Source organism: Lagenorhynchus albirostris, chromosome 20 (genome assembly GCF_949774975.1).
Source record: "Lagenorhynchus albirostris chromosome 20, mLagAlb1.1, whole genome shotgun sequence".
In the NCBI taxonomy this organism is placed as follows: Eukaryota; Metazoa; Chordata; class Mammalia; order Artiodactyla; family Delphinidae; genus Lagenorhynchus; species Lagenorhynchus albirostris.
In genome coordinates this window covers 37007819-37031784 of record NC_083114.1, presented here as the reverse complement: position 1 = coordinate 37031784, position 23966 = coordinate 37007819, and the positions used below count along the sequence as shown (strand labels likewise).

Genomic DNA, 23966 nt, shown 5'->3' with positions numbered 1-23966 from the left:
AATCTAGAAGACACAAATAGATCATTCGCCTAGAGGCAGCAGACACAAATTGAGTCCCGTGGCTATATTCCAAATATATGAGTCAGAGAAATGTCTCTGTGTAGAAGATATATACATCTAAAGCTGAGGAGGCTAATTAAGATTTGGAAGTGGAAGCACGAGAGGCGGACCGTGCCACCCAGGATGGGCTGTTAGGCAGCCACCCCCGTGGCCTGACCAAGGGTAGCAGGGATGTGCTCAACAGAGACTCCTGAGTGGTTTGGAGGACAGGAAGTGGGGTGACAACCAGTCTTGTCATTGAAGGACCCGGGGTCAGATGTCTTTGCCAAACAGGGAACTTTCCTCCTTTTTTGTCTCCAAAGCGATATGAGACCTCATTTGCTTTTTTGCGACAGTTTAAAGCAGTCCTGTTCTCTTTTTTTTTTTTGCGGTACACGGGCCTCTTACTGTCGTGGCCTCTCCCGTTGCGGAGCACAGGCTCCGGACGCGCAGGCTCAGCGGCCATGGCTCAGGGGCCCAGCCGCTTAGTGGCATGTGGGATCTTCCCAGACCGGGGCACGAACCTGTGTCACCTGCATCGGCAGGTGGACTCTCAACCACTGCGCCACCAGGGAAGCCCAGTCCTGTTCTCTTAACAGTCACAATCTGATCTTTGCAACAGGCAGGGGTACAAGTTTATTTTTCCTTAAAAGTATATTTTCAAACATTTCATTTAAAAAATGACTGTGTGGATTTGGTCTTAAAATCTATTCTCAGACTATTTCCGTGTTAAATTGTTACTGTTTTCATTAAAATCTCATTTTCTCCACACTGAAGGTAGGTTTATTGTTTTTTTCTGATTATATAATGGCTACTGAAAATGCCACTTCATTATTTTTTCCTCTTTTCCCACTATCCTTGACCTAGATCCCCTCTATCAAAGTAGATGGTATATATGAGAGCTAAAGAATCAGAAGGGGAACAATGAGGGTTACAAAAAACAGCTGCTAGAACACAGCTGGAGAATGTATTCTAAGGATGCATTTCATTGAGTGCAGTCTTTTTTATTACCTTCAGGTATCCAAGAAAGTCCTGCCCCCAGCCTGGTAAGTATTTGATTCCTGAGATTGCCCACAGCAAATCTTTGAGAAGATTTCCCTTCCTGCTCCATCCAGTTCACGGGAGAACCGTAGGGAGACTGGTTCACTGTGATAATCCAAGTCAGCAGGGTCAATTTGGTCAGTGCCGAAAGCTGAGAGAGCCTGTTAGGGCGGGGAGAAGAAAACACAGTTCATCCATCAGTGTTCCGCTGAAGATTTTTCACCTGTGAATTGAGTTTGGTAGAAGGACTAGGGAGGAGATATGAACCAGGCAGGTAGCCAAACAAGGTATGTCCAGTGCCCCTTCCAGGCAGTATTACATCCTTTCAATCCTGGGGTTAGAGAATGCCCCAGTGAGTAGCTCCAAATGTGAATTTGTTCATTCATCCTCTATTTCTTGATCACCTACCATCTGCCAAGCATGATGCTAGGTGCTGAGGATACAGTAGAAAGTCAGACACAGTCTCTGCCGCATATAGCTTACATTCGGACTGACCTCTTTGCTCTTCCTCCCAGCTCTCCATCAAGAAATGCCCCACCTGCAAATCAGACTTTCCTGATGACTTGTTTGATCACACCTTGGAGCAGCACATGCAGCCCCTTAGTTTGAATTGTCCAATTTGTGACAAGGCCTTCCCAGCAAAAGAGAAGCAGATCTTTGAAGACCATGTGTTGTGCCACACTCTCTAAGTGTCCCGGCCTCTTGGATCTATACTGTACATGGATTTTATAGAGTAGAAGCTTCTACTATGAGTTATGACCCAAGATCCTGCCTAACCTGAATCATTAGGGATTTACTTAGTCCTGCTGCCCTATAGGTGGAGTCATGTCGATTATCTGAAGCATAGTGTTAAGGGCTGTTACTTCCATCCTTGTGGGTTTTAGTACCTTTTAAGTCACATAACTCCAGCTATGTCAGCCTCTCAACTAAAATGCCCATTCTTGCGAGGGTCTCCAGCATAAAGGCCCTGGGTTGGAGCTGACCTGGCTGTTCACAGGAGGCCTGACTCGAGTACTAAGTGAGTAGTTTTCCAGGTTGTCCCACTGCCATTCAAGGTCAGGCCTTGAGTGTGTTTGTACTCAGTCCTCAGTCCTAACCCTGGGGCTGGTGACTGATCAGAGGTTGAGAATTTCTACCTCCTCCTCAGGCCTCCTTCTCCAACTAATTTAGAATAGTCAAAAAAGGCATGGCAGAGAACCCAGATATCCAATTTGGATACCAAAGTTTTCTCATCTTGATTTCCCAGCTCCCGACGGAAGCATTCCTGAACAATGGACATGAAATATTTCACTCACAGAAAGGCTTTCTCTCTGGATACCTCTGACTGGCATTTTCTACTCTGGTTTTTTCCTGTGCACATAACTATTATTGTTGTAAGTCCTTTCTTAATGGTTAGTGGGACTTGTTAGAAACTGTATGGGTTTGCAACTTTCTGAGCAGGTGAGTTTGAATATGGATAAGTTAGAATAAGAACTATTGTTAATCGCTTTAATACTAAAAATAAACTAGTCCTCTATTCAGGGACTTTGGTAATTTAAAATAAACCTTGAGTTCATTTTTTTTATTTTTAAGCTTGTGGGGAAAGTATAATCAAAAGGATTGTCGGAATTATAGACTCCACCAAGGATTTCTCTTCACCTGTCTTAACTAGTCAACAAAAGAGTGTCCTGGCCATTGTCTTGAGGTGGAGAGGGAGGTGACGAAGCATTAGTTTGAGAAATCTGGAGCCTGACTTTCTTGTTCTAACTTTCTGTGCATTTTTGAAAGGGTGTGGATTTGGGCACCTTTTGTGAACTAACTTCAGTTCCCTCCATCCAGATCTGCCTAATTGAACTATAAGAAGCAATTCCATTTTCTCCACCCCAGGGACTGAACAAATGGAAATGACTCCCAGGCCGTCAGCCAGCTGGTCACTGTAGAGACTTTTACAGAAACTTTTGAATGATGTGAAACATGATGCTGTGCATCAGGTTGAGCCAATTATAGCTCTGCATTCCTTCTGTGGTTTTCCCTGACGTGACTAAGTTAGGCCTTAGACTAACTGTATTGTCCTAGTCACAGCTCCTCACCTTTATTTCTCCTTTGATAAAATGAAGATGAGACTATACTCCCACTGCTTCTCCCGTATCACCATTTCGATATGATGTCTCTTGGACTCATAAGCCTTTGCCCTGTAAGAATCAGATGTGACATTAAGACAAAGTTTAGAATAGAAATATAGGACTTCCCTGGTGGCGCAGTGGTTAAGAATCCGCCTGCCAGTGCAGGGGACAAGGGTTGGATCCCTTGTCCAGGGAGTTCCCACATGCCCCGGAGCAACTAAGCCCGTGTGCCACAACTACTGAGCCCACGTGCCGCAACTACTGAAGCCTGCGCGCCTAGAGCTCCACAACAAGAGAAGCCACGGCAATGAGAAGCCTGTGCACCGCAACGAAGAGTAGCCCCCGCTCACCGCAACTAGAGAAAGCCCACGCGCAGCAACGAAGACCCAACGCAGCCAAAAAAATAAATGAATGAATGAATAGAAATATAACGGGGAGAGAGTAACACAGTTTTTCTGGCAGATACCCTTCCTGCAAAATTTCTGTTGCTCCCCAGATAGTTCCAGTGAAGAATTGCAGTTTCATTTATTTTATACTAGTCAGCTCTTAATTAAGCACACGAATGGAGAGGAGCAGTGGTGCACATAACCCAAATCAGCAAATACCATTTTCTGGTGAATCACCCACCCCTTTGCCCCTGCTACCCTGAGGGTTACCGTGATTATCAACAGCAGCAGGAGCCCTTCCACAGGCTTGGTACAAAAAAGCAGTTGAGGTGTTAATCATCCTTTTTGCTGGATGTAAAACAAAGCATCTTTAACCACTGTTCATTATCCCCAGCTGCTCTTACCAAGGCTTTGAAGGGGAAATTACGCTCCAGGCATCTACTAGTGGTAAAGGAAACAGTCATTCTTACATAATCCAATCATCACCCCAGCCTTTCCCGTCTATACCTCTTACACCCACAGATTTTAAAGCTGGAAAATTCCTGCAAGAAATAACAGCTTGTGGGAGCAAAATGGATTTGAGAATCTGTGTACTTATTATGGCAACAAGTTTTCCTTCCTAGTTCATTTTCTCTTTTCTAATATTAAAATGTTTTTGCGTTACCTTAGCACACTCACTAAGCAGTGGGGAAAAAAGTCACCCTGGCATACATGAGTGTGAGTGGTGAAGGAAAGCTAACCTAAAATCAGAGAAGGGAGAGTTGGCAAGATATTTGGTAAACTTAGACCCCTAAGAACACCTGTAGCTTCAGCCCTTTTGCCTCATCTTGCTAAAAATTGGGATGAAATGGAACTGCCTTGATGTTTAAATATGATCCTGGGATTCGAGTGATTTTCTACAGTGGCTGTGGACTGCACTGAGCTAAGCACTCTCTAACCTGGTCTCCTAGCAACAAATGCTAATGAGATGGTAGGCTGTGGCAAAAAGATGCCCTCCATTACCTAGGGAAAAAAGCAAAATGGACTCAGCATAACATAGAGATCAAACCTGAAGAGATAGCACCTAATTCTCCTGAGTTAACCAACAACAGGCCACAAGCTCGGGGAAATTACACTGAGATCTCCTTAATTGATCTCATATAAATATTAAAATAATGGCTTTATAAGCATGTAGTGCTTTATAGTTTAGAATACATTTCATATAGTCCATGTATACTTTCAGTAACCCTTTGAAACAGAGAGCTTTTTTTAAATTTATTAATTATTTTTGGCTGCATTGGGTCTTCTTTGCTACGCGGGCGGGCTTACTCTAGTTGCGGTGCGCGGGCTTCTCATTGAGGTGGCTTCTCTTGTTGTGGAGCACGGGCTCTAGGCGTGCGGGCTTCAGTAGTTGTGGCACGTGGGCTCAGTAGCTGTGGCTCACAGGCTTAGTTGCTCCACAACATGTGGAATCTTCCCAGACCAGGAATCAAACCGGTGTCCCCTGCATTGGCGGGCAGATTCTTAACCACTGCGCCACCAGGGAAGTCCCTGAAACAGCTATTAACTCCCATTTTTATAGATGAATAAGATGAAACGTGGAGAAATAACCTGCTAAAAGTGGAAACAACCCAAATGTCCGTCAGTTGATGAGTGGGTAAATATGATATAGCCATACAACGGGATATTATTTGGCAATAAAAAGGAACGAAGTACTGAGATGTCACAACATGGACGAACCTTGAAAACATGCTGTGAAAGAAGCTAGTCACAGAAGATCACATACTGTATGATTCCATTTATATGAAATGTCCAAAATAAGAAAATATTCTATGGAAATAAAATAGATTAGTATTTTCCTAGGGCTGGGTGTTGGGGGAAATGGAGAATGACTGCTAATGGGTGTGGAGATTCTTTCTGGGGTAGAGAAAATGTTCTAAAATTTATTACAGAGATGGTTGCACAACTGTGTGAATATACTAAATACCACTGAATTACACACTTAACAGGTGAATTGTGTGCTATGTGAGTTATATCTCAAGTTGGTATGTTTTTAAAAGGTTAAAAGGATGTCTTTTTTTTTTTTTTTTGGCCATGCCATGTGGCATGTGGGATCTTAATTCCCCACCCAGGGATCAAACCTGTGCCCCCTGCATGGAGAGCGTGCAGTCTTCACCACCAGACCGCCAGGGAAGTCCCTAGGATGTCTTAAATACAGATACAGAGCAGGTTCAGCACTGTTGACCTTGGTTAAATCACACTTGTCAGTACAACCCCTGCCTCAGCAGTGTTGGGTTCTCCCCCTCTCTTGGGCTGGAGGCAGCGCTTCAGTTGTGATTAGTAGCGTCAGGCCAATTAATGGTAGCCTACCATCTGGCCAGCAGCATTGGTGGTCTCTGGGAATATCTATTTTGTGGAGATGAATGGACCCAATAAAGTTGGGGTAAAGAGTCACCAGCCCACAAATCCCAGGTAATCATATGAAGGGATCCAGCCTACTCTGCCTAGTGTTATTACTTTCTCCCTGTGGAAAGAAAGAATATGACACTCTGGGGAACTAAGTCTGTCGTTTACCCAGTCAGTCAACATTTAGTGAGCACCCACAGTGTGCAGAGCTAATACAGGGCCAGGATTTTTTTTTTTTTTAATAGAAAAGTTCTTCCCTCGAGGGATCTGCAAGATTAATGAAGACATTCTGTCTGCCCTCTGGGAGCCCTCGAACTGCTGGGGGAGAGATTCTCAGGTTTCAGGGGTCTCCTAATCTGTTGGGGAAATGAGATTAACTGCCCAATTTAAGGACGCAAAGATAAGGGACATCATCTCGCAAACTGAAGACATGAGGGCTATGGGACCTGAGTGTTAATTAAGATGTGAGCAAAGCCCAAGTTAATGATGTCTTATATGAGTGTGCTTTGGAAGACGTTGAGGGACAAAAATGGCAGACCAAAATGGGGAGGGTATCCTGAGGGTCTCTACAAAGGGGGAGAGAGAAGCCGCTCCAGAATGCAAAGAACTTTGAAGCAAAAGTACTAGCATATAAAAAGAGACAAGTTTCTGTCCTGAAAGACACTCCAGTCAGTTGAACCACATCTAACAAGCTCATTGGAGCTCAAAAGGGACAGGAGGGAGGGTGGCGAAGGGTGTCAGTTTTAAGGATACAGGAGTGTCTCAGAGCCCCAGGCTTAAGATTCCCAGCCCTCAGGGCTAGAGTGCTAGGTGACACAGCGACATCATCCCTTGCCATTTGTTACCCTGCTTCTCTGCCTCTGAGTCAAACCTCTGTCACTCCAGTCTGATTCTCTGCCTCCCAGGCTGCATGATGGAAACTGGTTGCTGCTTATCTGAGTTTTTAGGCTACTCTGCTTTAAAAAAAAAGAGTTGTGAAAGGAAAGGATGGGAATCTCAGTCCAACTCTAGATTCCCTGAGGGAGGGACTTGTTTGGCCCTGCTAGGGTGAACCAATGCACTCACTCCTTGTTCAGTCAACTGTGGCCAGAATGTGCGGTCACCCTGCACCAACCTGGCAGCTCTGAGTCACTGCAGGGATGGGAAGGGAGGTGCATGGGGAGAGGAGAGTACCAGAGAAGATGGTCTGAGCTGAGCGTGCAACAGATAATTGCAATAATTTATAACAAATGCTGCGGGTGGGAGGATGGGATTCAAATCTGATTAAAGGATGAGTGGCCTTTAGGTGGAGAAAACTGGGGAGGATGCCATAATAGAGCGCAGGATGGGGACTTCCGTGGTGGTCCAGTGGTTAAGACTCTGCACTCCCAGTGCAGGGGGCCCAGGTTCGATCCCTGGTCAGGGAACTAGAACCTGCATGCTGCAACTAAAAGAGCCCGTATGCCACAGCTAAAATCCCCGCATGCCACAACGAAGGTCCCGCACACGGCAGCGAAGATCCCGCGTGCCACAGCTAAGAACCAGGCACAGCCAAATAAATAAATAAATTTTTTTTTAAAGACAAAGGATGGAATACTACCGAGCAATAAAAAGGAGCAAACCTGGCACATGCAATAACCTGACTGACATCTCCACAGAATTAAGCTAAATTTGAAAGCATTTTAAATTACATACTATATATTCTGTTCATTTAACACTCTTGAAATTTCAAAATTATAGAAATGGAGACTAGGCTACTGATGCTGGGGGTTAGGTAGAAGGGAGGTTGGGGTGTGAGGGCTATGTGAGGAAGGGGTCCTTGTGCTGTATCTTGACTCTGGTGGTGGATCCACAAACCTACATGTGATAAAAATGCATTGAACCAACTATGTAATGAGAACCAGAAAAATGGGAAATTGAATAAGGTAGGTGAATTGCATCAACGTTGATATCCTGGTTGTGATATTGTGCTAAGGTTTTGCAAGATGTTGCCACTGAGGGAAGCTGCATTAAAAGGTGCATGTGAGGGTTTCCCTGGTGGCGCAGTGGTTGAGAGTCCGCCTGCCGATGCAGGGGACATGGGTTCGTGCCCCGGTCCGGGAAGATCCCACATGTCGCAGAGTGGCTGGGCCCGTGAGCCATGGCCGCTGAGCCTGCACGTCCGGAGCCTGTGCTCCGCAACGGGAGAGGCCACAACAGTGAGAGGCCCGTGTACCGCAAAACAAAAACAAAAAAAAAGGTGCATGTGATCTCTCTATTATTTCTTAAAATTGTACATGAATCTACAATTACCACAAAAGTAAAGTTTTATTTTCTAAAAAAGAGCAGGAGCTTCAAAAAGCAGGTCATGACAAGGAGATTGCAACAATCCGTGTGATGAGAGCACGGCGTTCCTAGTGGGGCAGAGTGAGAAAGGAGGAGGCTGGAAAGGTTAAATCCAGCCTGGGAAAGGCCTTGTATACCGTCCTGAGGAATAATCTGGACTTGGTCCTATTAAAGGCAATAGAGAGCTTTTGAGGTCTTATAATAGGGGAGTGATGTAGTCAAACATATTCTAGAATGATCCCTGTGGTTCTAGGTTGTGGAAGCACTGTGGAGAATGGATTGGGTGTAGGGATAATAATCAGGGGAAGCCGGGAGGAAGGGAGACCAGTTAGGAGACCACTACAGTGGTTCAAGAGAGCTCAGGAGGGCCTGGACCAGACAGTGGAGATGCAGAAGGGAGGGAAAACCAGAGCTATTTAGGAGTTGAAGTCAACAGGACTTTTGTGATCAATTAGGTGCCAAAGAATGAGGTTATATTAATTTCCATAACAACACTAACTGGGTGCCTTAAAGCAACAGAAAGTTATTCTTTCACAGGGGCAGATTCTGGAGGCTCTTAGAAGTTCAAAACCCAGGTGTTGGCAGGACCACACTCCCTCCCGAGGCTGGAGGGGACAGTCTGTCCTTTGAGTGGCTGTTGGCATCCCTTGGCTTGCAGCGTCATGCCAGTCTCTGCCTCTGTGGTCACAATACCTCCTCTTCTCAGTGTGTCTCCTCCTCCAAGTGTCTCTTAAGGGCACTCCTCATTGGATTTAGTACCCACCTAGATAATCCAAGATAAGCGCCTCTCAGGATCCTTAATCACATCTTTCTTCTTATAAGGCAGTATACTTTATCCATATAAGGTAGTAATTATAAGACATGGACATCTCTTTTCAACCTGCTACAGAGAGGTAGGGAAGAATAGATGATAACTACGATTCTGACCCAGACCACCAAGATAGATGATACAGAAGGGAGAGTTGCTCTCAGGCAGAGAGTTTAAGTTTTAAGCATATTGAATCTGAGGAACTTGCAGGAATAGACAGTAGATGATTGGAGAAATGTTTCTGCAAGAAGATGGGTTGGGGGACTTCCCTGGTGGTCCAGTGGTTAAGAATCCGCCTTCCAATGCAGGGGACATGGGTTTGATCCCTGGTGGGGGAACTAAGATCCCACATGCCACGGGACAACCAAGCTCGTGCGCCACAACTGGAGAAAAGCCTGTGTGCCACAATTAAGACCTGATGCAGCCAAATAAGAAGATGGGTTGGAGCTGCAAGTTGTTACTGACGCAGGGCGGTGTAGCTGCAGCCATGGGAATGAGTGTGCTAACGTGGAGGGTCAGTTGAGGACAGGCCCTGAATAACATCAACTTTCGGGGCTAGGCAGCCATCCAAGAAGCAGAAGAAAGCTGCCACCTGAAAGCCAAGGGGTGAAACAGCTTCAGGAAATGAGTTCAATAGTGTCAAATACTAGCAGGTAAATTAGGTGCAAAGGAATCATTAACAAAGGAAAAGAAAAACATATGGAAAGAAGACGTGCAAGTGAAGTATAAGGTGATGGAGGCCTAAGTAATTTAGTCAGTTTTAGCTATATCAGTAGGGCCAGAAAGAAACCTTTGATTTCAGGAACTAAACGTTGACAGGCAGATGTGCTTCTTTTCTCTCTTTTTAAAAACCAGTATTTGCTCATTAAAGAACATTTGAAATGCATGAAATAGAAATAAAAGAAATACAGTTCCATCAAGCAATCACTATTAACATTTCCATTTCCTTAAAAAAAAAAATTAATTATTTATACGTGTGTGCTCCTGTGTGTGCATAGCCACCTGCCTTGATTTCAAACATAAGGATCCTTCTCTAAGTCCTCCTGGAGGATCTGTCTCCAGGTAGGGAGACTGAGTTCTGGACCTTGGTGAGGCTCCCCCAGGGCGAGCTGCAGGAGCCTCGGCCTCCCAACCTGGGCCATCTTCCTGCACCTCCTCCCGCAGAAGCTGCTGCACTGGTCTGGCCTGGACAAACACCAGGCACTTTTCTCTGGGTCAGTATTTCACATCTGTTGTCAGAGGCTAATCCTTTCTCAACATCTGCTCCCTGGGGTGTTGTTCTCTGCCCCGATACCTCTGATACCACCTGGTCTCTCTACAAGCCCCCAAGGCAGAGGTGTTCTCTCCACCTTACTGCTTCTTGGTGTTGATCCTTCTCTCCTTTTTGAATCCTATACCCTTTGCCTGAGCCAATAATCTCCCGCCAGTTACAAGAAGAAGCCCCCTCCACCTGGAAGCCTTCTCTGATTACTGAACACACAGGTGCCTGGTAGATGCTTGTTGCCTCCTATTGAATTCGGTGACCCCTGCCTAGCCTTCAGCCAGCACAATCTAGTCCCTGCCATCCCCTCTGTGCTTTTGTAGTGAAATGGTCGATTCCCCAAGTCAATTCCCCAGAATCTGCCAGGGGGCCCAGAACACATTCTGACCAAATGTCCGGCTCGCCACCATGTGCTTCCTGACTGCTGCTTCCTGCTGTCAGTGTGTGGGAGCCCAGAGGACACACTTTTATTTGAACAGCATCTCGAGATAGACAGGGCTGAGAAAACCAACGCAAAGGTGTGACAAAATATACTGCAGAGAGTAACTAGAAATTCTTTCCAATGTTTGTGTTTTGCTCCCCACCACTGGCTGGAAAAGGCATTTTCCAGTTGCATTTCTTTTGATTTATGCCTGGCTTGTTCCTCTAATCAGCTCCCAAGAAAAGGGACAGACTCTCTTCTCTGTTCCTTCCCCTCAGTGCAAATCTCTGACCTCAGGAGTCATCAAGTATTATTTAAATCCAAGATACATTGAGTGTTTGCTACCAGTTAAGCGCTCTTGTCATCCCCTTTTATAGAGGAGGGAGCCAGGGCTTAGTGAGGATGAGGACTGGACGAGGGTGGCACTGCTGCAGGAGGCCAAGCTGGACCGGGGTTTAGGTTTGTAACACAGAATCCTGCTGTGGGGGAATGGGTGGGGTGGGTGTGGCGCCTGAGGCCAACTTCCTCTCGCCCACCCATTCTGCCCTCTGCAATAAAGTTCATAGTCCAGGAAATCCCCTGCAAGTGACAATGACTCTGAAACTTTCCCGAAGATAAAAACTGCTTGGCCAGGGCCCCACTCACCACTCGCCATCCCTTCAGTTGATGCTTAGTAACTCTTCCTTTGCCAGTAGTCGGGCTTTCCAGCTACCTTCAAGTCAGGACAAATTCTCTTAAAGAGGCCCTAGGGACATCCAGGCTCGGATTCAGGCCCATCCCCCATTATGGAGGACCCATCCCTGCCACCCCACCCAACCCACTATCCCTTCCTTCCTTTCTTCCTTCCCGGAGTTTTTGCAGCTCAGCTCTCACTCAGCCAAAGGGAAGCAACTGCTAATGTTAAGCAGTAAGGAGACTTAAGTAGGGGCCCAGGAGGTACTTTTTAAACAGAAATTTACTCAGGTTCAGGAAACAGCTATAAAGGGCATCTTGGCAATGCAGGCGCTCCTTCTCCTGGTTGTAAACCCCAGGCAATGCCATACAGAGTGTCTGTTTATCAGTTGTCATGGATTCAGGAAGCCACGCAGACCTGCCCATCACCAGGGCATCTCCAGGCCCTGCCTCCAGAAATGACCACCCCTGAGTTGAAATCCACTCTTGGAAAGAAACTGAGGAGGGGCTTTCACAATTTTCTTAGGCTTCACACCCTTTGCTGTTAGGAAATTCTTTCTACAGCCAACTTCAGTACCTGTTAATATATTCTGAACAATAGAATTGTTTTTGTTGTTGTCCCCCATTTAATTTGAATAAAATAATAGGCATTGAATGTTTCTATGACAAGCATTGTATTAAGCACTTTGTACTTGGTCATCTTAATTCCCACAAAAAGCCATTAATCATTACTGTATAAACAGTTAATGATTAAAGGTATCATTAATATACCCATTTTACAGATGGGGCACCAAGACTTAGGTTGAGTAAATTACCCAACATCATACGATAACAGAGTAGGGATTTGAATTCAGACAGTCCCAACTTCAGGGCCCATGTGCTTAATTAATTATTAATGCTCTGTATCTCCCTACAATTTTCCTTTCCCCAAATGGGATCGTTCCACCTGCATATATACCTGTCCACAATATTTCCCCTTGAGGCAGGCAACCTAGAACTGGTCCCAAAGACCCTGAATAGAGTCATATTAGGGACCAGGGCCATGGAAGCTTTCCATTCCATCTCCTAATTCAATCTCTGACCACATCCACAGCCTTTCCCCTGTATGGCCCCATCTTGTTAATATCCTTCTTAACAAAGTGGTTCCTCAGCCTAACTGGAGGACTGTGAGCCATTCAGGAAAGCTCCAACAGACCAGGAGCTCTGGTCACAAGAGGAAAATAAACCCCTCTTTGCAGAGCAGCTGTATTTGCTAATTAAAAATTACTTCAACAGGGCTTCCCTGGTGGCGCAGTGGTTGAGAGTCTGCCTGCCAATGCAGGGGACACGGGTTTGTGCCCCGGTCCGGGAGGATCCCACATGCCGCAGAGCGGCTGGGCCCGTGAGCCATGGCCACTGAGACTGCGCGTCCGGAGCCTGTGCTCCGCAACGGGAGAGGCCACAACGGTGAGAGGCCCGCGTACCGCAAAAAAATAATAATAATAAAATAAAATAAATAAAATTACTTCAACAAAATGCCATAAGGAAAAGATACCTGGGGAGGCATTATGCTCTCAGTAGTTTTGGTAGGAACTCAGCATTGAATTCCAACTGAGGAAACAGCAGAGTAAAACACTGTGATCAGCTCCTGTGGCTGGGTTCTCCCTCACACATCACATAGACCACTACATCCCTCCCTCTTATTCTCTACCCCACTGGGCTTGTCACTGCCCCAGCCCCATACCTTATGACCCCCTAGAGTAGGCAGGCTTGTGGTAAAGAGCCCAGACTCTGGAACCAGACAGCCTGGCAGCAACCTTCAGCAAGTTACTTAGCCTCTCTTGGCCTTGGCTTCCCCATTTATGAGTGGCAAATGAGTTAAAATGTTCAAAGCATTTAGAACAGGGTCTGACACATTGACTGGGAACAATAAATGTTCCACCCTTCCATGTAATTCATAGCCCTGTAAAATTGGGCAGGCCACTTTGAAAAAGGGCATGATGTAGTGATTAAGAGCACTTGGTTTGAAGTCAGATAACCTTGCCCTTGAATCCTAACTTTCAACAACTTATTTAACCTCTCTGAACCTCAGTTTCCCTATTTGTAAAATGAACCTAATAACATCTACCTCTCATTAGGATTGTTGAGAGGATTAAATGAGACAATATATGTAAGGGGCTTAGCACAGGGTCTGGATGGAAGTAAGCACTCAATGATTGGCCTTGGTTACTATTATTATTAACTCTCTGAACTTCAGCCCCTTCATGTATGACTTGGAGACACCACTGCCCTATGAATTCTGTGAAGCCTGAAGGACATGCCATCTAGTTTCCCCTCCACTCTCTCCTGCTCTTTTAGGATGTTCCAACTACTGCCTCTGTGACACTCACCTGTCAAAGCCAACTCAAAATACTGCCTCTTCCCAGAAGCCTTCCTGGGTCCCTACCTAGTGCTTTATAGCCCCTGACTTGTTCTGACTTGAATTCAGAGTCACTTGGTCCCGTTCTTGTCTCCTGCCCATTCTACCTGCTGAGCCAGAAGTCCCAGGGGACAGAACCTCTTCCTATTCAATATCTTCGCAGTGGAGAAGCTTAAACCACCCCTCTGCCATCTTACCTTGAGACCAAGAAAGATGTTGGCTGAGGTCAGCCTTTGTTACTGACCAGGCCTGGGTAGGCATGGCTCCAGAGCCCCCAGCAGGAAGGGGGGAGGCAGATGTGGGTGCGCGGGCCTTCAGCCTCAGACTCATTGGGTAGCTGAGCTAAAGAGAAGGACCCTGAGCCCTCTGGTGGGGAGTCTGGGCTTCCAAGTAACATTCCATTCCGCTTACTCCCTCCCAGGGCCTTTTCAAGGGCACTCGATGCTTTAGGACTGCCCACATAATGACAAAAACTAAGATGCACTCACATGCCACATGAAATGTCATTTATACATAAACTATGTACAAGTGAAACTGCAGTTAACTGGTTGACGTTTTTGTCTTATAGCCATTTATTTAAATACGAATTTTCATTTTGCAATTTTCTTTGTTCATTTTGAAACCAAAAACTTTTTTCCATCTTTCAACCATAGTCCCTAGGCCCTAAGCCTATGTCTAAGGTATGGGCTGGCAGTGCCTGGTTAGAGTCCCAAATCCCAGTGCTTGTCAATTCCTGGGCCCATCTGGACCACCCGACCATATCTATCCACCCAACTATCTATCATCTATGTAGCATCTATCTACCTACCTATCTATCCATCATCATCTATGTAGGCTGCCTAAAGTAATAAAGGCAACTGGACAGAGGGTAGAAAAGCCGCATGTGGTGTGAGACTGCCCTCTAGAGGTTGCTCCAGGAAGGTGCAGGTGGGGAGCCCCCTCAGCCGTCAGGCTGAGATCAACCCCACCATTCACTCACTCACATTTATTGAGCGCCTACCTATACCAGGCGTCCTGTACGCACTTTGGGAACAAAGGGTAATAGGAATAAAGTTCATCCCTGTCATCTGGGAGGTCACCATTTTGTAGCGGTGACTACAAACACAAACACAATTACAATTCAGTGCAATGACTACTGTAATATATGTGTGTACCAAGTTCCATGGGAGCACAGGGGGGATGTGAATAAGTCTGGGACAGTAGGGGAAGGGTCACCACAGGGGAGGTGACATTTTACTTGGACTTCGAAGGATAAGTAAGCATTTTCCAGGCAGCACTAGACAGGGAAGACATTCTGGGCAGAGGGAACCGCATGAGCGAAGGCAACGCACTGTAGAACTGTGAGCTTGTTGGGGGGCAGTGAGAGGTGCCCTGCAGCTGGAGTGTGCATAGCATAGAACAGTGCAAGACCCGCCTAGAGAGGCAGGTGGCGCCAGATGGTGACGCAGCTCCCGTTTGAAAAACAGGGACATGCTACTCTGGCCAGGACCCTGTGCCCAACAAGAGGGAGGAATGTCTCTCCATTCCCATGGATTTGGTTAAGGTCTTGCATTGGCCTCCTTGTTTCTCTCCTGCCCCTCACATCACTACCTAAGGACGCTTCTAAATCACAGTCAGGTTGCTCCTGATTTCTGCCTGCTTAAACCTCTCCATTGGCACATCAACATGCACAGGGCAAAGGCCAGACTCCCAGCCTCACATATAAGGGGGTGAGTTTGGGGCTCTTTCAAGGAGAAAGTTCTTTACATAATGGGGGTTTATTACGAGGCCACACGAGGAAGGCAGGAGGACAGGAGTCTCAGCCGCCAAACAACAAGGCCGTGCAGTGACTGGAAGGCGACTGAGCAATGCCGAAGTCTGCAATACAGCTGTGAGGGAGACAGTCCTTTACTGGCAAACATGACACATTCCTACAAAAGTGTACGAGGGTGATATGTCTGAAAGCTGAACAATAGATTCATGTGTTAGAGGAAAGAAAGTTCTGGCCCCAGGGAGCAAAACAAAACAAAACAAAATCTCAAAATACCTAAACATGGTCCAGAAGCAGAATAAAATAGTGACTAAGAGTATTGGTCCCGGCACCAGGCTGCCTGGCTGCATCGCTTATTACCTATGAGATTCTGGGGAAATTAATTAATTGACTGCTCTCTGCCTCGGGGTCCTTTCTACACTAGTGCCCATTTCATACATTTTTGTGCAGATTACAAGTTTCACACGTGTCCTGTGTTTGAAATAGAGTGTCCACGTAGGAGCCACTCAATGAACATTCTCTATTATGATTCATGCAGGTCTTGGGGCAGAGAGGCCTAAGTACCCCCTGAAGTACTACTCTCCACTACCTCGTCTCCCTTTCTTCTGGTTGGTAATGGAAACCCCACCCTCAAGGATAAGTGGTGGTCCAGCCAGAGACCAGATTTCATCACCCTCCTCGCAGCCCGCTGTGGCCACATGACCGAGTTCTGGCCAATAGGAGGCAAGCAGCACTGAGGTGCCCAACTTCTGGATCCCGTCCTTAGAAGGAGAAAAGGTGCTTGCCCTTCACGCCTCCCCTTCCTGCTGATGAGAAGTGGCTTAGACACAGAGATGGAAGCACATGTTGAAGGTGGCAGAGGCACTCCAAAAGCCCCAGGCTGCTCCCTTCTTACTGCTACATGAGAAGGAATTGATCTTCTGTCTTACCTAAGCCACTGTATTAGGACCTAAGCCACTGTATTAGGGGCCTCTGTTACAGCGGTTTAGTGTATACCTTTAATGAAGGCAGTATCTTTTTCTAAAGTAATCCTTCCCCGTTAGAATAGTGGGCAAGAGGCACAAAGAGATAGTTTACTCACATACATCAGAATAAAACATCTAAAAATGGCCTTTAAATAGATGAAAGTATGCTCAATTTTACTCATGAAGAAGAGAAATGCAAATTAAAAGTACACCGTAACCCCATTTATCATTTATCAGATGGACAGAAATTCAAAGGCTTGACCACATACTCTGTTGGCGAGGCTGTATGGGAAACACACACTTTCATATTTTGCTGCTGTGACATAAGACAAATATATTTGGTCTCTGCCACTGTTGCCTGACACTGAGCCCCTAAAGCCCTAGGAATTTCCTGAGTGTAGGGGTGATAAGCCCCTTTCAACTTTACCTGAATTTATGCTAGTGAGGTGACTCTTGGAGGATAGGGGCCGGTTGCCAGAGGAATCAACCACAAGATCAGAGGGTTGGAACTTTCAGCTCCATCCCACGTCCACCTCTGGGGAGGGGAGAAGGTCTGAGGATCAAATTAATCACCAGTGGCCAATGATTAAATTAATCATGCCTGTGTAATGGGACTTCCATTAAAATCCTAAATGAATGGGTTCAGGGAGCTGCACATAGAGGTGCTGCGTGGCTGGTGCACCTGGAGAGGGTGGGGGAGCTTCGCACCCCTTCCCCACATACCTTGCCCTGTGAACCTCTTCCATCTGGCTGTTCCTGAGTTACATCCTTTATAATACACCAGTAAGAGTATGCAAAGTGTTTCCCTGAGTTCTGCGAGCCATTCTAGGAAATTATTGAACCTGAGAGGGCTTCCCTGGTGGCGCAGTGGTTGGGAGTCTGCCTGCCAAGGCAGGGGACACAGGTTCGATCCCTGGCCTGGGAGGATCCCACATGCCGCAGAGCGACTAAGCCTGTGCACCACGGCTGCTGAGCCTGCACTCTGGAGCCTGCAAGCCACAACTACTGAGCCCGCCAGCCACAACTACTGAAGCCCGCGCGCCTGGAGCCCGTGCTCTGCAACAGCAGAGGCCACGACAATGAGAAGCCCGCGCACAGTAGCAAAGACACAACACAGCCAAAAATAAAAACAAATAAATGTGGGAAGCCCTGATTTACAGCTGGTCGGTCAGAAGTATGTGAGGCCTGGACTTACGACTGGTGTCTGAAGTGAGGAAGTAGCTTTGTGGGCCTGAGCTCTTAACCTGTGGGGTCTCGGGGTCTGCTCTAACTCTGGGTAGTTAGTGTGTGAATTGAATTCTAGGACACCCAGTTGGTGTCTGCAGAGAATTGGAGAATTGGTTGGTATAGGGAAAAAACCCACACATTTGGTGTCAGAAGTATTGTTGGTGTTTAGAGGAAACAGTTTTCCTTTAGCTGGTGGGAGTGCAAAATGGTACAACCCCTATGGAGGAGGATCTGGCAATATCTAACAAAATAGGCATTGACCCTTTGACCTGGCAATCCCAGTCAAGAATTTACCCTGAATATAACCCTCCAACACTATTTTTTAAAAAAATACACACAGGTTTTTCAGCATTATTTGTAATAGCAAAGTATGAGAAACAAATGCCCAAACATAGGAGATTGGCTAAAGAAATTCTAGTACATCCCTGCAGTGGAGTACTAAGCAGCTATAAAAAAGGAACAAGAAAGTTTGCTTTGAACTGATACAGAGTCACGGTCAGGATGTATCATTAAGTGGAAAAAGCAAGATACAAAAGAGTATGCGGATATCCCCTGCTTCTCAAAAGTTCACTTTACACCACTTTGCTTTTACAGAAGACCTACATTAGTATCTGTTTTTGCTAACCAAAAGAAATCTGAAGAGGATTTTTGCTTTAAGAAAAAAGGTGAAAGGGGGGACTTCCCTAGTGGTCCAGTGGTTAAGAATCCACCTTCCAATGCAGGGGACGGGGGTTCGATCCCTGGTCTTGGAACTAAGATTCCACATGCTGCAGGGCAATTAAGCCTGCGAGCTGCAACTGGAGAGAAGCCCACCCACCGCGACGAAGATGCCACATGCTGCAACTAAGACCCGAAGCAGCCAAATAAATAAATATTTTTTAAAAAAAAAAAAAAGGTGAAAGGGAATTCCCTGGCGATCCAGTGGTTAGTGCTCTCACTGCCAAGGGTATGGATTCATCCCTGGTCAGGGAAATAAAATCCCACAAGCTGCCTGGAGCGGCCAGAACAAAAGAAAGAAAGAAAAGCGCTCAGCTTTGCAGCTAGCTGGGCAGCGGGAGTGGCGCCACCAGGCTCCTTCCCTGGGAACTACACTCAGCATCTCAGCATCAAGCCACTGCAGCTTTGAACGAGTCTGTGAGCATCTGTGATTTATCTGTTTATTTTGTGCATCCCATTAGCAAGATGTGTCCGAAGGTAATTGTTTCTTCACTTCACGCCATTTTATTTTATGAAAGATTTCATAGGAACACTCTACTTTCAGATAGCAAGGGAAACCTGTATATGTATAGAAGACTACCTTTCGTATAAAAGAAATATTCCCAGTCACAAATGGGATTAAGGAAGGGGGAGGGAAGAATTAGTAGTAGCTTCAAAGAAAACTAAACAAATGAAAGAATGAGACAATTACTTCCAGGCAAACCAAAACACTGCATGAGAAAGGAAATGTAATTACAGTATAATATATGGCTTAGCTGGGAGTCATAGTTATTTAGTCATAAAATGTAAATGTTGAATTAACCAAAAATTATGATATGTGAAGTGTGGAGGTGTACAAGAGGAGAAACCAGGAATTGAAGGGAGCTCTATGCTCATCTACCATAATAATAAGTAAAATGGGTAATGTCTAATGTTGAGAAATTAGGCGTTAACGGTATAAGCATATTACTTAGAAATATGGCGGTAATACCAGAGGAAACAGCTAGAAATGTTAGATGAAAATAGTGGCCTCTGAGAAGTAGGGAGGGGTCAGGCAGGGAATTGATATTTTCCATTATAAGCCTTTTAGTATCATTTGCTTTTTTTTAATATCTTTTTTAAAATTTTATTATTTATTCATTCATTCATTCATTCATTCATTTTTGGCTGTGTTGCGTCTTTGTTGCTGCGCGTGGGCTTTCTCTAGTTGCGGTGAATGAGGGGCTACTCTTCATTGCAGTGCACAGGCTTCTCATTGCGGTGGCTTCTCTTGTTGCAGAGCATGGGTTCTAGGTGCACGGGCTTCAGTAGCTGTGGCGCATGGGCTCTGTAGTTGTGGCTCACAGGCTCTAGAGTGCAGGCTCAGTAGTTGTGGCACACGGGCTTCATTGCTCCGCGGCATGTGGGATCTTCCCGGACCAGGGATGGAACCCAAGTCCCCTGCAGTGGCAGGCAGACTCTTAACCACTGCGCCACCAGGGAAGTCCTCATTTGCTTTTAAATGGTGTAAATATATTATGTTGACTTCAAAAACATGTTTTTCACTTTAAAAAAAAAAAATGAAAAGTTAAGAACAGGAGACTCCATACCAGCAGTAAAAGCTAGTAGAGCGTGAAGGGAACTGGGGAACCCACTTCTGTTCTCATTTGGTCAAACCACATTCTATCCCTCTGACGTCAGCAAAGACCGCACACAGGGGAATATTACTGGCAATTATCTGACCCAATCCTGAGATGTTTGGGTTTTTAAAACAGAACAAAGGACTTAACTTGGGTTCCCCCAGAAGCAGACCCTGAGTCTGTTTTTGAGGACAAATAGTGTTATTGGGTGGTAATCCCAGGAAGCATGAGCAGAGAGGGGTGTGGGGGAGTGAGGGGAGGAATGCAACACAAGATGTGTTCCGCAGCAGATGATTGCTATGGGCAGCTGGGGCTCAGTCCTTACAGAACCCACCTCAGAGCTGTCCCAACCACGAGTGAGAAAGCTGGGGTATTTATCCACCAACTCCTACCCACCACTGGTTGAGGGCCACCCCCAGAGCTGTTAACTCCCACCAGCTGCCCCGTTTCCCGCCTGCCCCAAGGAGGTCACCTCACTTCAACAGCAGAGCGTGCCTCAAGTGGGAAGTTGCAGGAGCGTGATGTCGAGAACCATGTGTGTGCAAGGGAAGGTACTTGAGGGGAGAGTGGACGTGGAAGGGATACAGGAGGGACACTGACGTTGTCTGCTTTTCTTTTGGCCGGGGTGAAGCTTCTCAAGAAGGGGCTGGGATGCACTGTACTGTGCGTCCTATAAGAGGGGAAAGGGGGGAGAACTGAGGGGACAGAGAAAGCTGAGTGAGAGGGACCGTCCACATTAAACATCCTCCTTTCTAAGGCCTAGGATGGGAAGACCCTTCCCTTTTATGGTACGAGGGAACATGTAACAAAGTTACTGCTCTTTTTTCCCATACTCTACTGGTCTTTTCAGCCCCTTTAGTCATTGTTGCCTGGTGTGTGTTTCATGAAGGGAAGACAGGACATCACTTTACAGGGGTCTTCTGTCGAGCTAGCCCAGATTTCTAGGTGGAGTAACTGTTAGTCACCCCCTGATGGTGTCAGCTTTGCCTAAAGACTCTTCTGTCACAGCCGCCAGGCAAGTACAGCAGTTCCAGGCATAAATCCAGACGACAACGTCCCGAGTAAGAAAAACGATTAGTTATCCTTCTTGTATCTCTTTCTTAGAAATCCCCTGGCAGACTTCCCCTCATATATCATGGGCCAAACTTGGGTTTGCTGTAGAGGAACCAACCATCCTGGTTTGCCTAGGACTGAGGGTTTTCTGGGCTGTGGGTCTTTCATGCTAAAACCAAGATAGTGCCCTCAACATAAAAACAAAAGCAAACAAACAAACAAAAAAATGATTAAAAAATGGGCAGAGGACCTATTGAAAAATAGATATTTTTCAAAAAAAGACATACAGATGACCAACAGACACATGAAAAGATGTTCAACATTGTTAATCATCGGGGAAATGCAAATTAAAACCACAATGAGAGATCACCTCACACCTGTCAGAATGGCTATCATTCAAAAGACATCAAACAACAAGAGTTGGCGAGGTAGAGAACAAACGTATGGACATCGAGGGGGGAAAGCGGCGGGGTGGTGGTGGTGGTGCTGTGATGAATTGGGAGATTGGGATTGACATGTATACACTGATGTGTATAAAATGGATGACTGGGCTTCCCTGGTGGCACAGTGGTTGAGAGTCTGCCTGCCGATGCAGGGGACACGGGCTCGTGCCCCGGTCCGGGAACATCCCACATGCCGCGGAGCGGCTGGGCCCGTGAGCCATGGTCGCTGAGCCTGCGCGTCCGGAGCCTGTGCTCCACAATGGGAGAGGCCACAACAGTGAGAGGCCTGCGTACCGCAAAAAAAAAAAAAAGGATGACTAATAAGAACCTGCTGTATAAAAAAATAAATAAAATTAAATTTTAAAAAAACCCAAACAACAAAAAAAGAGTTGGTGAGGATGTGGAGAAAAGGGAACCCTCATGCACTGTTGATGAGAATGTAAATTGGTGCAAGCACTATGGAAAACAATATGACGGTTCTCCAGAAAGTTAAAAATAGAATTGCTATATGATCCAGAAATTTCACTTCCAGGCATTTACCTGAAGAAAACAAAACCTCTAATTTGAAAAGATATATGCACCCTTATGTTCAACCTAAGTGTCCATTGATAAATGAATGGACAAAGAAGATGTAGTATATATATATATATATATATATATATATATACACACATATATACATACATGTAATGGAATATTATTCAGCCATAAAAAATGAAATCTTGCCATTTGTGACAACATGGATGGATCTAGAGACTATTATGCTAAGTGAAATAAATGAGAGAGAGAAAGATAAATAATGTACGATCTCACTTATATGTGCAATCTAAAAAACAAAACGAAAACAGACTCATAGATACAAAGAACAAGTGGGTGGTTGCCAGAGGGGAGGGGGTAGGGGTTGAGTGATATAGGTGCAGGGGATTAAGAGGTACAAACCCCCAGTTATGAAATAAATAAGCCACAGGAATGTAATATGCAGTATAAGGAATATAGTCAATAATATTCCAATAACTTTGTATGGGGACAGATGGTTACTAGACTAACCATGGTGATTGTTTCATAACGTCAAATCACAATGTACTACACCTGGAAACTAACATAATATTGCATGTCAACCACATTAAAAAAAAAAAAGGAAAAGAAAAAAACCAAGACAGTCCCATGCAAACTGGGACAGTTGATCACCTTAGCTCCATGCTATAATACATGTCTTTGGTGTCCTGCTCAAATTCCCTTTGCTGGGCTGGGGATTCCCCTGAGGGTTGACTACTAATGACCCACAGATTGTCTCCAACTCCAAAGAATTGCCTTCAGCTGAACCAGAGCCACCTTGCTGTGGAGGTTACACCATCACCACCACAGCCCCTCCTCAGGGGAGCCTGTAGCCAGTGATTAACTCATGGGGGGTACAAAAGGTTGGCCCCTGGTTCCAAGATGGGAGGAACTGTGTGGTGCAATTTACACTCCAGAACTCCCCATGGACTCAGATTGAAGCTAATCTCCAAATGAGACCATGTCCTTGCTTCCCAGATTCCCTCATTTCCCTTCTCCCGAGGGCAGTCCATCTAACAATCCCTGCCTTAGGCTGTGCCCTAGTGAACCCAACAGAAGACACTCAACCATTGCTAGACCAATTAACGACAAGGGCAATGGAATTGCCATGACTCACTTCAGGTGCTGCCACTGGAGTTGGGATAGGGTCCCCTTCCACTGACACATGTAACACCGTGGAGAAAAAACACCAGTACATGCCCTTCAGAAGGAAGAAAAGGAAGACATGGTTATTAGTCCGGCAATCAAACCAACAGGGGCGCCCTAGCAAGTAAAACTCTTGGGAAAGAATGGAAGTAATCGCTTACATCTGGGCTACACATTGTATAAGGAGCAAAGCGTGGGGTTTTATGAAATGTAAGCTTTTACTCCCTGTGAAACACCTCTATATCTTTATAATAAGCCCTCTTATTTTAAAAACAAACTAACTTGCAACCAGAGAGTCCTAGGCGACATAGAAAGGAGCATCCAGAGTCGTGTTCATTTCACAAAACTTGAGAGATACTGTGGACTTGGCTGAGTTGGGCAGAGGGGTGCGAGAAAGAATATGTGACCACAGAAAGGGGAGCTGGCCGTCCTTGCTACGTGGTAGTTAAGTGGATGGTTAAGCTCTTCCCTGGTGTCTTTTTTTTTTTTTGGTGGTTTCTCTTTTTTTTTAATTGAAGTATAGTTAATTTACAATGCTGTGTTAATTTCAAGTGTACAGCAAAATGATTCAGATATATATATATATGAATATATATATATATTCTTTTTCAGATTCTTTTCCGTTATAGGTTATTACAAGATATTGAGTAGTTCCCTGTGCTATACAGTAGGTCCTTGTTGGTAACCTATTTTAT

General features: G+C 45.6%; 1 protein-coding gene and 1 long non-coding RNA gene across 6 annotated transcripts in view; one reads left to right on the top strand and one right to left on the bottom strand.

Annotated features, from left to right (window-relative positions):
* CALCOCO2 (calcium binding and coiled-coil domain 2) overlaps positions 1 to 12934 on the top strand; it is a 32978-nt gene extending 20044 nt beyond the window's left edge. For 3 of the 5 annotated variants that reach the window (XM_060133206.1, XM_060133208.1, XM_060133205.1), the window contains exons 12-13: positions 1057 to 1085; positions 12695 to 12934. In XM_060133206.1, the coding sequence (XP_059989189.1) occupies positions 1057 to 1085; positions 12695 to 12895 (230 nt within the window). In that variant the 3' untranslated portion in view covers positions 12896 to 12934. Of the gene's footprint in view, positions 1 to 1056; positions 1086 to 1595; positions 5545 to 12694 lie in introns of those variants that run through there. The other 2 variants (XM_060133210.1, XM_060133209.1) reach the window with 2 other exon arrangements.
* Positions 948 to 23322, bottom strand: LOC132510810 (uncharacterized). The gene is made up of 3 exons (XR_009537437.1): positions 23243 to 23322; positions 3150 to 3251; positions 948 to 1241 (listed from the first exon to the last, which is right to left on the bottom strand). It is a non-coding gene; the product is annotated as an uncharacterized LOC132510810 (long non-coding RNA).
* Positions 23323 to 23966: the final 644 nt, after the last annotated feature.